Source organism: Ceratotherium simum, chromosome 3, assembly GCF_057802395.1.
Source record: "Ceratotherium simum simum isolate JZ-2026a chromosome 3, ASM5780239v1, whole genome shotgun sequence".
Lineage (NCBI taxonomy): Eukaryota > Metazoa > Chordata > Mammalia > Perissodactyla > Rhinocerotidae > Ceratotherium > Ceratotherium simum.
This window is the reverse complement of record NC_141902.1, coordinates 80,701,607-80,719,106: the sequence shown is the minus strand read 5'-3', so window position 1 is coordinate 80,719,106 and position 17,500 is coordinate 80,701,607. Positions and strand designations below refer to the sequence as shown.

General features: G+C 49.0%; 1 protein-coding gene across 1 annotated transcript in view; it reads right to left on the bottom strand.

Annotated features, from left to right (window-relative positions):
* ADAMTS17 (ADAM metallopeptidase with thrombospondin type 1 motif 17) overlaps nucleotides 1–16,361 on the bottom strand; it is a 366,608-nt gene extending 350,247 nt beyond the window's left edge. Inside the window, 4 exon segments of the mRNA XM_087428860.1 lie at nucleotides 4,923–5,088; nucleotides 15,406–15,660; nucleotides 15,662–15,774; nucleotides 16,209–16,361. Coding sequence (XP_087284986.1) covers nucleotides 4,923–5,088; nucleotides 15,406–15,660; nucleotides 15,662–15,774; nucleotides 16,209–16,287 — 613 coding nt within the window. The 5' untranslated portion in view covers nucleotides 16,288–16,361.
* Between the last annotated feature and the right edge of the window lie 1,139 nt (nucleotides 16,362–17,500).

Below are 17,500 nucleotides of genomic sequence, written 5' to 3'. Positions count from 1 at the left end.
GAAGTCAGGATAAGGATGGAAAGCAGAGTGATAGCTCCACAGTCATGTGGGGACTGAAACCTAAGCTCTTCTGCTCCCGCCTCAAGACATTTGAAACGTGTGGTGAACCGAAAGTAATTAAAGTTGCAATATAAGTCAACCCACCTCAACTCCTGATTAAACAGAAGAGTTTATCTCCTCAGTTTAGCTGCCTCTTCATCACCACGAGAGAAGCCAGCTGAGGACAAAGCAGTCAGATAGAGAAAGAACTGCCGAGAAGCCCAACCTGGCCAAGTCTTACCTGAGGTCCAACCTCCTACTCTACTCCTCGGTTCCATGAGCCCACGGCAGTGATGTCCTTAGTGTTTACGCCAGTGTGATTTCTGTCATTTCCAACCAAATGAATCTTAATTGATACGAAGCATAAGTCCCATCTAATTATTTATTACACAGTATATACACACATTATTACACATGCAAATTATTGCATAAATTGCTAATACAGAATAGTTATGCCATCCTCTAAATACTCACTAAAATTAATTTTATAATGCTATAAATGAGCCAAAAATAACTGCAATAATTTTTCAAAACAATCATAACAGAACTTAAATTGTCAAGCAGACATCACTGCTCCCACAGGCACCATTGCTGGACAGCATTTGTGTTCTAACGAGCCCACTACCAACTCAAAACGTTGTAGGATTCCTATTTTGACAGTGCGTTATGGCAAGTTAGTTTTATTATTTTATAATCTACCTCAACCATCCACATGTTACATCTACCATGGTGGAGGAAGAGACAGAGATTCAAATTGTTACTAAAGATCATGAAAATCCTAGTGGGAAGACTCTAAACTGAATCTGAATGAGAAAATTAAAATAAGCATAGAGGACAGACAAAAAGTTTTGAAATCAAAATAACTACTTAAAAATCGAGAAACATTTCAAAATATCCAAAGTACCATTTTAGTTGTTGAGAATAGCCAAAAACCTTCAAAAAACTCATGCTCTCACCAAAAAAAGTTTTTAAAGGCTCGCAGACTTCATATTTTCATGCCAAGTTCCAACCTGGAGTGATATTGTATGAATCAGTTTTAAGGTCCTAAAAATAAGGAGTTATAGAGGAAACAGGATCAGCCTGTCCCCTCTCTGGGAGCCCTGAAGACTACTAGAAATGCAACCTCGGGAGAACCCATGAGAAGGCAGCAGGTCCTTCCAGGGGCCTTTACTGTGTTAGTCCCTCTATCCCCCTAGAGAACATGGTGGATTACCTAAGCTCAACTTTCAGGTAAATTGAGGGTTTCATGGTTGAGGAAGAGTTATCAGACTCCTCCTCACCTGCATGGGCCAGCTGGCTACTCTCAGGTCCCGTCCAAGGTTGGGGTAACACAAGACCAACAAGACACACCACCACCAATGGCCACCATATTCAGCCATATAGAACATGTTCCCATGGGAAATCTTGGGTTAATATGATTAATCTTTCTAGGAAACTTCAAGAATGTATTTCACTGGTGTCCCAGTAAATTAATTTTCCTAATTTCTAAACACCCAATGTTTGAAAGTTAATGCAAACTAGATACGGTCTAATTGACTGCTTATTAGATAAGCCTATTAAAAGGCTCACTGTCTTTCTCAACACAGCAACAAAGTTTTCCTGAGCACTTCATGCAAAGCCAGATATGCACTTCTCTCCTGTGTCTGTGCTCCTCCCCAGGACCGAGACTCAGTTGGTACCACCTTAAATATACACGTTGCTCCCACACAGCAGAGCACGTTGATGTGAGGTTTGGGACCAGGGAAGGGGAGATAATTTTTTAAGCAAATTCAGAGATTTCTCTCTGCAGCCTTGCATGGCTGCTCTCGGTTTAATTTAGTTTCCATCTCACCCTCCCCACCCTGGCTTTATTTCCTTCATTATAGGCTAAACAGACTATCAAAAGGGTGCCTTGAAACTAGCCTCAAGGACAAAAATGCAAACACAAGCACAATTGATCATTTTGTCTGCAATCCTTGGTATCACGTCTCTACAGAGGACGGCAGCTGTTAATCAGACAGACATCCCATGATGTCATCCGCAAGCACCCCGGGCTTCTGATCACCGACTAGCAGTTGAGCAGCACTGGCTTGAGCGGAGGGGAAAGTGAGAATGAAACGTTATCTGCCCTTGGATTTCACTGTGTAGCCCTGCTTGGTAGTTCTCACCTGAGAAAACCCACTTCCGATGGCCCACAGGTGCTAGTAGTCATGTTTAATACTCCTTAGAACAGTGGTTTTCAGTGCCAGCTGAACATTAGAACCACCTGGAGAGGTTTTAAATTGCCAGATGCCCAGGCTGGCCTGAGATCAATTAGAGCGGCTCTCCAGGGCCAGGACCCGGGCAAGCGAGTAGCTGTTAAAGCTCCCAGGTGATGCAATGAACAACCAGGGCTGAGAACCACTCCCTTAGGGTAAGGCCCCTGCCTCTGAACCAACATGTTGGGATCAGCTGCAGAAAACGCACCAAGATTTAGAATGACCAACAGTCATTTACTTAGAAAGTAGATAAAGGGCCGGCCCCGTGGCTTAGCGGTTAAGTGCATGCGCTCCGCTGCTGGCGGCCTGGGTTTGGATCCCGGGCGCGCACTGACGCACCGCCTCTCCGGCCATGCTGAGGCCGTGTCCCACATACAGCAACTAGAAGGCTGTGCAACTATGACATACAACTATCTACTGGGGCTTTGGGGGAAAAAAAATAAATAAATAAAAATTAAAAAAAAAAAAAGAAAGTAGATAAAGAAACGATGATCCACCAAGATTGACCTAGGTGGGTCTGGTGGCTAATGTTTAAATAACACACCGACATCAAGCCTAAACACACACAACCGTCAGACTTACCAAAACCCCTCCTTCCTCTTAAAGGGTATTTTTTAGTTACTAATAATTTTATGCCAAAGTCAATCTTCCCCACTTTTGTAAGGGTGCAGGAAAGAACAGAGCAAAACTCTAATGTATGGCGGCATTCTCTCTCCATTTACCACTCAGAGCTCTCCTGGGGTTTCAGAGATGGCCTTGATGCAGCAAAATCACCTCTAATACCTCCATGCTGAATACAGACTAGGCTAAGGAGGGTGACTACCTAGACAGGATCAGTTCTACACCCAACAGTTGAGCCGAGCTGCAAGGCTCATTTATAAATAACGGAGTTGTTCTAAAGCAGAGTCATATAATCAATTTATTTCCAAGGTCACTGGAATACTAAACTGAGACACACTGTATTTTCACACAAAGATAAGTCTGTAAACTACAAAAATGCAACTCCCGAAGGTCAGCCATAGAGTCCCACACTCTCCAGGGAGGAAATGCCACCTGTGAGCAGCAGGTTACCAGTCTTCATCAGGGGAAACTTGCAGGCAGACTGCTAGTGACACAGCACCATGCAATGCTCTTAAACAGATAATCCACAGGTTGCTCAAGTACAACAGTCCCCACTTATCCTTGGTTTCGCTTTGTGCAATTTGTTTCCTGTGGTCAACTGTGATTCTAAAATATTAAATGGACATTCCAGAGATAGATAATTCATTAAGTTTTAAATTGCATGCTGTTCTGAGCAGTGTGATGAAATCTTAAGCCCTCCCACTCCAACCCGCCCGAGAGGAATCATCACTTCGTCTAGCTTGTCCACACTATATATATTATCCACCCATTAGTCACTTAGTAGCCATCTCCCTTATTAGATCGACTGTCATGGTATCACAGTGCTTGTGTTCAAGTAACCCTTATTTTACTTAATGACGGCCCCAAAGCGCAAGAGTGGTGGTGCTGGCAATTCGGATACGCCAAAGAGAAGCCACAAAGTGCTCCCTTTAAGTGAAAAGGTGCAAGTTCTCGACTTGATAAGGAAAGAAAAAAAACCATATGCTGAGGTTGCTAAGATCTACGGTAACTTTTATCACAGTATATTGTTATAATTGTCCTATTTTATTATTAGTTATTGTTGTTGATCTCTTACTGTGCCTAATTTATAAATTAAACTTTATCATAGGTATGTGTTTACAGGAAAAACACAGTATACAGGGTTCAGTACTATCTGCAGTTTCAGGCATCCACTGGGGGTCTTGGAATGTATCCCCCAAGGATAAGGGGGCACTACTGTAGAGGCATAGAATATAAGAATTATGGGCTCTCGTCTCAAGCTGCTTATTAGAATCACCTTCAAAAACACTGAAACCCAAGTCACACCCCAGGCCAATTACATCACAATATTGGAGGACAGGCCAGTGCATGGCACTCTCGAAACTAGTGGTTCTCACACTTTAGCTTCATTGGAATCACCTGGATGGCCTGTGCAGCTACTGATTACTGAACCCACCCCCATAGCTTCTGATTTTGGAGGTCTGGGGCCAGCGAGGACATGCAGTTCTAACAGGTTCCCAGGTGATGCTGATGCTGCTGGCCCAGGGGCCACACTTTAAGAACCACTGCTGCATAGGTCCCCCAGGTGACTCTAATTAGTGCAGTCAGGACTTCTAATACAGGACCACTGTATTAGAAGAGCAAGCTCTGGCCAGGGTGGCAGGGGAAGGAATTCTCATCCTAGCTCTGCCACCAACCTGGGGTTTGATAATAAATAAGTCACCGAGTTTTTTCAGGACTCAGCTTGCTCCTGATCTATAAAACTGAGGCACTGCATTAATGAGATCCTGGGTTCCTTCCAGAAATGCCTTTTTCAAAGAGCTGCTATATTTGAAATGCTGACACTAATACACATAGAAAAGAAAATGAAGTGGCCTTAGGGGCAATAAAAAAACAGCTTCCAAAATGCAGGAAAGGTAAGTTCTTGCTCACATGACTTCAGTGCATTTCTGGACACACCAGTGGGGGACTGGGGGAGGCCCAGGGATGTGCATGGTGCCGACTGGGCGTGTGCTGTGAGTCAGTCACGCTGTTTTCCAGACTCACCCGTTAGAACCTTGCAGAGCTGCCCAGGAATCTGGGCGTCGGTGGAGGCGCTGGGTGTCAAGGACCATTTGCGCCTGATCAGATGTTCATGTCCACTGAGCGAGCCCTGGGAATTGTTGAGGGGCTGGATTAGCACATGCTCTTGCCCAAGCTGGATGAGGCCAACCTGCTCAGAAAAAGGAAAATGGGATGTCAGTCATCCTCATTCACACACATCCACAACCCCAACAGCCCGAGGGCAGCAAGGCCAGCTGGCTATGGCCTGGTTCCCATGGCTGGGCTTCTCTGCAGGTCACCCTGATTTATCGGGCCCAAGAATGAGCTTTTGTGTGACATGAAACATCCCCCCACAGCAGCTGTGTTGGGTAGGGGGACACAAAACAGGGGGTGCAGAGATACATGCAACAGCACCCATTTTCCAGGTTTGCTTTCAAAGAAGATGTATTTATTATTAATAAACTTTATTTAAAAAACTTTTTTTAAAACCACCCCCCAAAAGTCCACCTGAGGAGGCAACCCCAAATGTGTTAGGAACAAATGACAATTATATCCTTAATGGGGAAAAATGTATCTGATCCCTGGGGATACTTGGAATTAAAGAGAGAAGACAGAGTCGGTCAGACCTGCAATATCAACAGTCTTGTGATGAGGGATTTTTTTTCAGAACTTGCAGTGTTTAAGAGAACTTCGCAAAGTATCCAATGGATTAGATTTGTGATTCTAATTTAAAATGCATCATTGATTTAGACTTGTGATTTTAAAATCTTATTAGGTTCATAAGCAGTATTAGAATATATAGGAGAACTTAAGACTTTCCGTGTTTATAAGGCTAACATTAGGTTTATAAGAATCACTTAAGTATTTGCAAAGAGTTTATTTTTTAATCAGATAACCAAAGAACTTGAAAATGAAATTGGATGTGTTAAATTTCTAAATGCAGTTTTAAAGGTTTAAAGTATTAATCACCAAATTTGTAAAAGGGGCCAAATATTAACCAAAGCCCCCTTATAAGGGATTGCAAAACTCTGCTAGATTATAAATAGAACATGATTTGCAAATTGAATGAAAAATTTAAGAAACAGGATTTTTAATTTGTCACTTGAAGAGACTGAATATTAATTCTAAATATATGTAGATACATGATGCAGAAACTATTCCCCTCACCTAGAACCAATGCTGGTAGCATTAAAATAATTTGCCCTCCTTCCTGGCATATGCGCTTCTAGTTTCCCTTCTGATGAGGAGTCAACAAAACAAAGTAAACCTCCCACAAAGAACCCGACTGGGCCAGGGCTGGGGGAGGACCCGTGTTTGCACACTGGGCCGCGCAGTCCACAACCCTTCCTCCAGGTCGATGCTGGGGACCGCCTCTGTTAGCACAATAGACTGGGTGGATCAGTGTTAAGCTGTCACAAACATCCTTCTTTTCTCTCTCTCCCACCACTATTTTCTAAAAGCCATAATATACTAAACCAGTGGTTTTCAAACTCCAGTGCGCATCAAAATCACCTGGAAGTCTCTGGTGGGACCTGAGAATGTGCCTTTCTAACAAGTCCCTACCTGATACTGATGCTGCTGGTCCGGGGACCACACTTTGAGAAGCACCACTCTCCCCACCACAGCATAGCAATTCCTCCAGTCTCAACTACAAGGCTCACGCAAGCCCAATGATGTACCTTCCGAAAGGATGCATTGATACAAGCCTCTTTCAAAGTGAATCAGGTCAACTAACAAGATCACCTACAACCTTTAGTCCTCAAAACACACAGTGAGACCGTGCTTACTGCTCTAAGTAGATTTCAAGGTTTCCATTTCATTAGAACTTCTGCCAAGAACAACTCAGAGATTTTACTGCCCAAATAAAACTGTCTTAAAGTGGCACTGCATGACCTGCAGGAAAACACGGCTTTCTTCCCTCTCCTTTGAAGTTAAAACTTGAGTTTGTTCACTATGATACTTTCAGGAGACTGAAAAAGTTGAAGCAGAGGGTGCGGGGGGTGGGGGGTATATGCAGAGCTCCCCTGGAGCTGTGTGTGAAGAAAGCCTCAATGCAGACACCTCAACAACCCCTGGTGGAAGATTCCACGGTCAAAACAAAGTTCAGAGGTAAGGCACAGTGCACAAGATGAGCCCCCCACAGAAGGAACTCCGTGCTCCCTATAGGATGCACTCAACACTGACCAGGGGCCTGACTCTTCCTGAAACGCCCTGGCTGTGGGAGGTCAAAGTCCCACTTGGGTCTAGCACTTTCAAAGCCAGTTGTCAGTCGTGCAGTCTAGGGTTTGCATCACAAGCTGCAGTATAATAGGCCAGTCAGTGGTAGTTCTAATGGGAGACACTATAGGGAGACTCTCACCTTGGTGAGAAAGCCTACTCGCATACATATACACACAAGTGGAGTCTAGCCCCTTGGGGGAGGTTTCTCTTTAGAAGGTCTTGTTTGGAGGGACCCACATGCTGGTTTCCATCTGTCCAGGGAAGAAAACAGCAATGCTGGTGAGAGATGGATAAATGGACTAGTGGCCTGTACTCTACCTGGCAGCCACTTGCTCTCTTAGGACCCGACTTTTAAGCAGGATGTGGCCAAGACTAGTACCTAGAAGGGAGAGGGCTGAGCACGGCCCTCACCCCTGGAGCCAGCACAAGGAAGGACCTTGGCCTGCCCCCTCCCTCAGTCTCTCAGTCCCGCTGTCACTCAGCTCCTGAAGCCTAACACTCACCCTGTCATCAGTGACAAAACGTACCAGTGTAAAATGTTCTGTTGAAAAGTGCCACTTGTGTCCTCTCCCCCGCAACACACACACAATCTCAGCCCAAGGTAAATGCTTGTCAGCCTCATTATCTTTCCCTGACCTTCCCCGTCCCTCCTCTCCCATCCCCCACCCCGGAAAAAAATTCCCCTTCCCTGGCACTCTATGTTCCAGCCCGCTACCCACTGTTATGGGGCACTTATTACAACCTAATAAATAGTTTGTCGCTTTGAGGCAAAGTCGGAATTATTCCTCCTTATTTTCCCAAAATGTTAGTGAACTAGACTGTAATGGAATGGACCGAAATTGAATGGACTGGAAGGGATTCGACTGGACTAAAACGCACTAGAGTGGACTTCCTGCAGGCCCTCCCGCTCAGTGGTTCTCATCCCTGTCTGCACACTGGAGTCATCTGGAGACTCCTGATGCCCAGGCCCCACTCCAGGCCAATTGAATCAGAACCTCTGGGAGTGCAACTCAGGTACTAGTACTTTTTAAAAGCTCACCAGGAGATCTCAATGTGCAGCCCGGGTCAAGAATCACTGTCCTAGCTTTTAACTTGGTGCCAGAGATGCCTTGATTTCAATGTCTGGCTGTACCCTGGATTTGGACTGCCTGCACGAACCTGGCCTTTCTCTGACATGGGGCTCTGCCCACTGCCTGGCTTCTTCCTGCCCTGGCTTCACTGCGTCCCATGGCCCCAAGAGCTGAGCAGGGCTGCTTCAGTTGGTATTAATCCTTCAGTCACCATCTATGCGGAGACGTGAGACACAGGGAAATGTTCTTCCAAGGGCCCCTGTTCCACTGATGGCAACAAGGAAACACCAGTGATGAGCCTGGGGTTGCATTAGATGCAAGAGGCCTGCAAATGTCATCTGAAGAGAGAGCGGTGAAGGAATAAATGCCTGTGGCAAACAGAACTAGGAGCCCCGAGGCCACTTGGTTCTAAAGGATACAATAATCCTCAATGAAACGGTGTTCTTAAAAGAGGAATCTAAGTTTTCTAAGATTTGGTATCCTACTAAAGAAGTTTGTGTGAAATAAAATGTATCAGGTATAACCTGATATTACAACAGTTCTGAGTGGTTATCTTTCAATTCTCTTTGTTCTGGGTACTTACCTTGAAGGGTTTCTGTACTGCTGTAAGAGCGCATTATAAATCACGGTATTGTTAACCCACCCCACCACCTGAAGTAGGACTAGCTCTCCTCGCAGCTTGGAAAACAGAGTGAAAGACATAAAGGTTTTTATCACCTCCTAACATTAGCACAACTTCTCAGCATAGCGAGGAAAATGCTTTTAAGATAATGCAAGGAAAGCTGTTGTATGGACGCTCTGGAACTGAAGAACAGCCTCTGGCTGAGGGGATGACGCCAAGCGACTACTGACCTTGCTGACCTACAAAGACCACACCACAATTTCAGTGCCTGGGGACCCCTCTGAGCCCCTTCTTCAGGAGGCTACAGGTTAACTGGAGCAGATCTTAGGTCTCCTTGTCTCCATGGAGGGGTTAGCGTAGGTGATTTGAGAAGATGGAGCAAACGGGGTTGTGATTTTGCTTCTTGCTTCCAAGTCTGCTTCCAAGTAGGAAAAACAATCCTGTAACTGCAGGCCTCCTGCACCTGCCTCCAGCTTTCTGGGGGGCTCGATGGAGTTTGGGTGGCTCACACATCTCCCATGGAAGGGGCATCCCTGACCCGACACAGGCATGAAGGGCTTCCCAACCTCCACACTGACCCACTGCCCCCACCCCTACAGCACCATCCGGAGCCCCCCTTTCAAAGCCCTGCTGCAGCCTCTGCAAATGTCAAATGTCTAAACACAGATTCTTGGTCTTCTTTCCAAAGCTAGCTTCCCCCTCATGACACGGAGCCAGTCACTGCAGGCTTCTCCCCCTTTCTCATCACTAGAGTCAGTCAAAGGCTGTCAATTCTTCCTTCAGAAGCTCTCTCATGTAGTCTTCCTTCCTTTCCATTTCCACAATCCAAGGCTTGGGGCTCATCACCTCATGCTCTAAATGCTCTCCTCCTCTGGTCCTGCCCACACTGCCATCACCAGGGACACCCCAGTCAAGAGCCAGAAATGTTCCCCATTGCCTCCAGGCCAGTGATCCTCAAAATGTGGTCCCAGACCAGCAGCAGCACCTGGGAACCTGTTAGAAATTCCAGCTCTCAGGCCCATCCCAGACCAAATGGAGCAGAAACTCTGGAGGTGGGGCCTAGCAATCAGTGTAACAAAGCCTCCAGGGAACTCTGATGCCAACTCAAGGTTGAGAACCACTGCTCTAGGATAAATTCTAAATGCCTTAGTTTGGCACCCAGGGCTCCATTTCATGTAATCCACACACCTGTTCGTTCAGTTCATCTCCCATCATCTCCTAAAAGAACCACCTCCCATCCCCATCCCACAGCCAACTCGTGCACCCCTTAACTCGGGAAGGACCTGGCCTTAGTGGCCTTGCCATCACTCCTCCCTCTTAGTCCCTGAGGCCCACCCCCCTTCAGCCCCAATCCTCCTTCTCCCTGAAGGCCTCCCCCAACGCCTGCTCTACCCCTCAGCAACCCTGCAGGCTCCAGTGCACCTTCCGTCCGGTGCAGATCTGGAATGCCTTCCGAGACAAGGCCTGCACTGTATTTCTCTGAGGCTGGTTGCGAGCCTACTAGAGTGTCCTACGTGGCAGGTGTGTGATAATGATCTGTTCATTTAGTCAACAGTGTTGACTGATTGGTTGATTTATAACTGGAAAAGCCTGGGAACGACCTATGGGACAAGAGAAGAAACGTGTCTCCAAGCCTTAATGGGCCAGACTCTCACTAACTGATTTCACAGACTTTATCTTATTTCATTCTATCAATAGCCATGCAAAGCTGATGTTATTTACCCCTTCTATGGCTGCAGACGGTGGGGTTCAAAGGAGGTGAGTGATTCACCCAAGACCCCAGCCCTGAATGGCCGTGCAGTCTCGTTTCCTAAAGAACGTGACCGTGACCATGCATCTGTGTGCCTGTGTGCAGAAGCACGCCCGGAGAAAGGTTAACCGGTGACTTTGTGTGGTTCCCTCCGACGTAGTGGCTGTGAAAACATCTCCCGTTGCACACACCCAAGGTCAGGCAGCTGCAGTATTTCAGAGTTCAGGAAATAAGCTCCAAGAATGCAAGAAGATGTCTTCTGTTCATCATCCCATCTTGCACTTTATCTGTTTTTAAATGTTGCCAACTAAAAGTTCAGATGGGGAAATCTAGTTACATATCCTAGGTGATAGTCATGGGCAGCCTGATGCCCACGAGTGGTGGGTATAGAAAGTCACCGTGAGGCCGCATGAACGTCCTTCCAGAGGAGGAGGTTACAGGCTTAGAATTCTCTGATCCAAGTCCTTCCCTTTAATTCCTCCACACCTCCAAACTTCACAACTGTCTTTTCCCTTCTTCTTATTTTCCTTAACATCCGCTCAATTGTTTCTTTTTACAAAGCTTTAAAAATGCACTTTGCATTTTCCAAATATATTTATGCTGCACGTGATAAACTCTTCAGTGATGTTAACTGATGAATCACTTAGGACTATGTGTTTCCCCACACCTGTATCAATATAATGACGTACGATAGTAGTTTGGTGTATTTGCTCCCTTCCAAATGGTCTCCACACCATATAATTTTTGCCAAGACTAACTCCTCCTTAGCTGTACGTGATCAAGGGATGCTGCCTTGAAAAGCTGGGCAATTTTATGTCAATGAAAAGAGACTCTGATAACTCTAAAGGGAGAGGCAGCAACCTCCCAAATCTGCCCCTCATTATGCGAGTCACGTAAATGCAGGCTCTCTGTTGAGAACGGGGTCCCCAACGTTTCTAAGCCGCCTGCTCACCGACTAGCTGACCTCAGCTCCCCTCTATTCTTATCTGGACTACACTTCTTCCCCTACAGAACAGAGGTGAGCATTCTCACAAAAGCTCCCAAATAGACTGGGAGGAAGAGCCACCAGAATTATGAATGTAAGAAGCACCACAAATGATGTGCTACCAAAGTGGCCACCTGCTCTGTGATCGGGCTGACCAGCCAGAGCCAGGATGGGTTGGGCCATCAGGTCGATCCCAGTGACCAATCCGGATGAGAAAGACTCCAAGCAAGGGTCCTGTGGGCTGTGGCTGTGACTCCAGAGGAGGTATGCTAGGAGCATCCCTGACCTTCTCTCTGGCCCTCTGGGGTGGCCTGGGCACAGCTTCTTAACATCCCACCGCCCAGAGTCCCTGGGTGTCCTGTGTGGTCCCAACATTTCACCCACGGTGCACCCCTGGCAGACTACAGCCTCAGCCAAGAAGGGTGGACAGATTCTGGTGGGTGGACTCCTCTTAATGAATTAGTATTCATTAAGGAAAAATAGCCACTGCTCAGATGACCAAACCCGCTGGCAGTGGCCTCCCCTCCTCTCTGTCCACTTCTCCTCACGTGTGGGGATGGAAAACACCCCCTTCACCCACTCATTTCAGAAAAGCAGCACAAAGACTTTTCAGCGACCGACACTAATTCTACCCCTTGAAGTTCCACCTCTGCTGCCCACTCTGCCTGGTGAAGCTTAACCTGACTCCAATTCTGCCAGCCTTCCATGATCTGGCTCTATTCACAGCAAGCAGCTGATCCAAAGTTACATAAATTCTTTGGGAATACAAATACCTTCCTCACATGCCCAAAGTCCTTTGCTTTGAAATTATATAAGAATTTCTGTAACTCTTCCAAAAACCTACGTTACATCTAAGGACTCTCCGAAATGTAAATAAAATGAAAAAGTATAAACAGAAAACAATTAATACTTGAGCCTGTGGTCTTTGAAGATCCCAAAAGTGCAGCTTGCACAGCTTTTCAAGACAAAGAGAGAGGAAAGAAAGAGTTGAAAGCCACAGGCCCACGCCTCGGGCCACTGTCAAAAGCAGGGGGAACAAAACAGACCACAAGATTTACTCTCTATGCCCCCTAAACAGTTAAGAATGATCAATTCTAATCATACATCTCCTTTAAACAGATACCAAACATCTCTCGAGACAGACAGCACGGATTCCACGCAACAGGAAACAGAGCCTGCGTTCCCTCTGCCCCTGCATTCAACACTCTCCGATAAACCATTTTGGAGATGTTAGATGTGGCAGGATTTAACTGATGCTCAACATCGGAATAAAGTTTTATTGAACACAGCCATGTCCATCTGTTTATTTACCATCTATGGCTGCTTTTCCACTAAAAGGGCAGTGTTGAGTAGTTGCATATGGCCCATAAAGCCTAAAATATTTACTATTTGGTCCTTTATAGAAAAAGTCTGCCAACCTCTGCCCTACATGATTCTTTAGCTACAAGCAGGTGTGGGAGATCAAGATTTGGCCACCCTAAAATCTATCTCTTTAGGATGCCCCATCTGTGGACACCAGACATTATCTAGCTGACATCACTTCTCTCCCACACCTTGTAGCAGAGCCTGTTTTGACAAACACAAACACACACCACATCACCACTTCATTGTGTTTCCCCCACAGTCAAGAGTGACTAACGACATTACCACCCACCTGAACCATCTCAAGCACATTTGAGAACCAAAATCAAAGTAATGGAGAGCAACGCAAACTTGGTTAGCCTAAGTTCCTGTTCTTTCTTTTCTGTATGCGTTCCAGGACCACCTTGCAACCAAGAGGTCCACTCCAAGTCACCATGCTGTCTGTTCCCTCCTGCCTTCAGTCCTTCCTCTATAGATTATACTTAGGGAGAAGTGTCCAACGTCCAGCTCACACGAATGGGATGAACAAGGCAGACTAAACAACAGGAGTGTCTGCTCAAGCAGGAATTGCACATCTAAAGTCTTAGAGGTCCACGGGCAGCTGGCACACAATGAAGGCAGACTCCTGGCCAGGTTCCTTTATCTAAAGCACAGCGCCCTCACATGGTGCCAAAGGGAAGGACAGTCTTCCTCAAAGACCTGGAGGGATGAAATGAAACCTCTCTCTGTTCAGATGCCATCTGTGAGAAGGCCCAGCACTCCGTGAGGATTTTAAATCAATGTTATCCAGATTTCCACCCTCAGCTCCTTCACAGATAGCTCCTCGCTGGAAACTTTACACCAAGAAGTATAAACTCTGACCTCTACAGAAACTCACTAAACCGCAGCAAATGGGATTCAGATGTTTCCATGTACAGTACAGTGATGTGACCTAGACTTTAAACACTTTGGCAAAAACAGGAAAAATGACGTGGGCCTTCCAGTCCCTCCCAGAACATGATACAGGCTTGACCTGAGTCCTACGGTGATCTGAGCTTTTTCTCACTCCTTCTTAGGCCTCCTCACCCACAGCCCACATTCCCTGCCCCTGTTCCACACTAGCTCCTACCAGGTCCCCAACCAAAGAAGCTGATCTCTCCCAGCCGAGCAAAAGCAGATCATATTCTGATCAGGACTCAGAAGTCCTGAAAGGGGAACTGGTGAAGGCCAATCCTAGGAAATTACCCCCAGAGTTCCCCTACACTGCTGGGAAGAAAGCAGAAGTCTCACATCAAGACTTGGACCCCCAGGCTTTCTGGCTCTGCTGAGATTCCGGCAACTTGTTGCAAACTATGTGGGTGAAAACTAGAGAATTCTAGATGGTGGAGCAAGATAAGGCAGAGGTGGGAGAAGCAGTTTCTTGTGCCTAGGAAGGACAGACACAAAAGAATATTAGAAAATTCTTCCCCAGAGGCTGGTCATGACAGAAGATAGAGAAACAACCGGTGTGTTTCATGCTCTGAGTCAACACTAGGCTTTCCTGGGGGCAGCCCACCTGGCAGCCCTGTGCACCCCTCAGGGGCACGACAGAGAAGCTGAGAAGTGTGTGGCTGGGCATCAGTGTAGTGGAGGGATCAGGTGTGACCACAGGCAGGGCAGTGGTGCACAAGGACTTTCCCCGCCCCACAGAGCACCTGTCACAGGTGCCTCAAATGCAGCAGGGCAGTGTCCTGAGGGCGGGGAGGAGCTACTGGCACAGCAAGGGAGCTTCTGGGGACAGGGAGAGGGTCTTATCACCAGTGTAAGCACCCCTCAGGCCTAAATAAGGGTGGGTGCCAGACAGAGATCTGCTTATGGTATAAGAGAATAAGGATATGAACGCCCTCCCTTCTCCTGGTTCTCATGCTTCAACTAAGAAGAGTAGGTTAGCGGCCTGCCAGGGGATCCCTCCAAACTTCCTTTTCCAGGTACAGAACGAGGCAAAAGGACAGAAAGGAGGTGAATGCCCACCACCCCATCCTCACATCCAAGAATAGATGAGATCTACACATGTAGGTGGTCCCCATGATAGGCACACATACACACCTGTGCAGATACAAACAGCGTTCTCTCTACACCAGGGCAAAGTGCGCCTCTCAGTCTGGGGGTCTGACAGGTTTCACCCCCGCTAAGCCTGTGCTCCCCTGTGCGCGCTGCGGCATGTCCCCCAAGCACCCCCATATAGGCGCAGGCCTGGCGTACCGCAGATACTCAATACAGCCGACAGGAAATAGTGGACAATCGGATGCTTCCCCACCCACCCCCTTTGGTCACAGACCCTTAGGAAGATGAAAAGAGGCGGAGGCGGGAAGGGGAGGTTCCCTCTGGTCGCCGGCAGAGCACCCCCGGAGGCTGACATTTCCTCCGAGGCGCCCCCAACCACATCCCAGCCCTCTCCGGGGACCACCCCTGCACTGCGACAGACCGACAGGCAGACCCGGAGGGGGCGCGGGCAGTACCAGGCCGCCGGCGGCGCCGCAGGCGCTGAGCGAGACGAGGGAGCCGGGGTGGCCCAGCACGCGGCCTGAGTAGAAGCACAGCTCGGCGGGGCGTCCGCGGCGCCCGGCGGCGCCCGCCTCCTCCACCTCGAAGCCGCGGGACAGGAAGCGCAGGTCGCGGCGCAGCTGCAGGTACAGGTCGCGCCCGAAGGCCGGCAGGTGCAGCAGCAGGGCGCGCTCGCCGGGCCGGGCGCGCGGGGTGGCGGGGGCGCGCGGGGCGCCGGCGCCTGCGGGGCGCGGGGGCGCCGGGCAGCGGCGGGAGGTGCACGTCGTCCAGGCGCACCAGCCGCGGGAGCACCACCTCCACGTCGGCCGCCGCGTCGCCGACAGCTGCGGGGAGAGAGGAGACGCGTCAGCGCGCCGGGGCCCGCCCGGCCGCCCGCCCTCCCGCCGCGCGCCGGGGCCAGCACTGGGCACGCCGCGCCAGCGCAGGGACAACGCGGCCCGCAGCGGGCGCGCTCTTCCCTTCCCTCGCCCCGGCAACTCCACGCCGGCCAGCGCCTCCGCCCGGGCCCCGCGCCATCCGGGGCAGGTCTCCGGCGCGGCCGCTTCGGCGTCCAGAGAACCGGCGGCGGCGCGGCCACCGGGAGCCCCGTTCTCCGGCCGCAGCCCGCGCCCCCTCGGCCCCGGGCGCTGTCAGCGGTCCGCCGCCGGACCCAGGCGGCGCGGGCAGGCGGGGACCGCCAGGATGCCGCGGGAGGGCAGAAGGAAGGTGGCGGCGAGAGGCACTGACGAAGAAGGGGCGGTGGGAGAGGGAGCGCTACCTGTGCCCGGGTCCAGTCCCCAAACCAGCAGCAGCAGCAAGGGCAGGACGAGAGGAGGCAGCAGGGCGCCGTCACACATGGTACTGGGGAGGAGCAGCCCCCCGGACGGTCGCGGCGGAGCAGGAGCGCGCGAGCGGCGGCGCCAGCCGGAGTGAAGCCTTCCAGCCTTTGGAAAAAGTAATTAGCGCTGCGGACAAACCCAACGTGGTAAATCCCAAGCCCCGCCTCCCCCTCGGAAAACAGGAGGTGATTGGACTCTCCCTTCCCCCTGCCCCGCCTCCTCCTTCCCTATTGGCTAGGACGCGTCTAAACCAGAGTGCGTAGTTAGGTTGTAAGCATTTTCTTACACGTGGTTTCTGGGCAATGGCGGGGGTCGGACACCAGGTGGCGCGAGGGAGCCGCCTGGAGCCGCAGGATCCCCGAGAACCTGAGAGGACACCCGAATGTCTTCAGAGTTTGTCCTCATTTTCGAAATCCTCTCTGACACTGCTGCCCAGCTTCCCAAGAAAGGCCAGAAACCGTTCTGGCCAACCGGTTTCATCCGTAAAAGCATATTCTCTCTGCATCTAAAGTAAAACCAGTTTTGGTTGTTTGTGGCTGAGCACTTGCACACCTGAGTTGGCACCTGATGGCTACATCCAATGTAAGTGTTTATCCAAACCCTTCACGCCTCCTGTCGTCTTTATCCTCACGGAAGCCAGTGGATCATGCGTGATCACATTGAGAAACTGAGGGAGAGAGAGTTTAAGGAGCTTGCTAGTTTACTCAGGAGTTTCTGCCAGCGAAAGAGCTAGAATTTGTGGTCCTGACTTTCGGCCGGTGCCACTCACTACGAACAGCAAATGCCCTCCAAGGCAGGAAGGAAGGAATATTAGGCCAGTTTTACTGGTTAGGAAACTGGGGCACAAAGTGGCAAAGCCTGGACTTGAACTCAAGTCTTCCAGCCACAGAATGAGTTCATTCTTTTCTCACCAGAATATAACTGAAGTCTGCAGGAAAGGTGTTCCTTCAGCTTCTTGAGGAACATGTTGTAGAAAATAAAACAAAACAGAATCAACCAAAGTGTTACCGTTCTCAGGTCTCTCCTCTCCCTGCCCTGTTCTGCCCATTTCTATTTTCTCAAAGCAGAGAGATTACAGTGCTCCTACTGGACTCTGCCTGGGGCTCCTCAGAATCTAAAATTCATCACAGGATTGCATGTCATCAGAAGGAATCCAGAGGGGAACACCGTGCAGCTTCCGTGACGTTTAATTAACCATGAGAGTGGACTGTGTCGCTGAGTCTCAATAAGG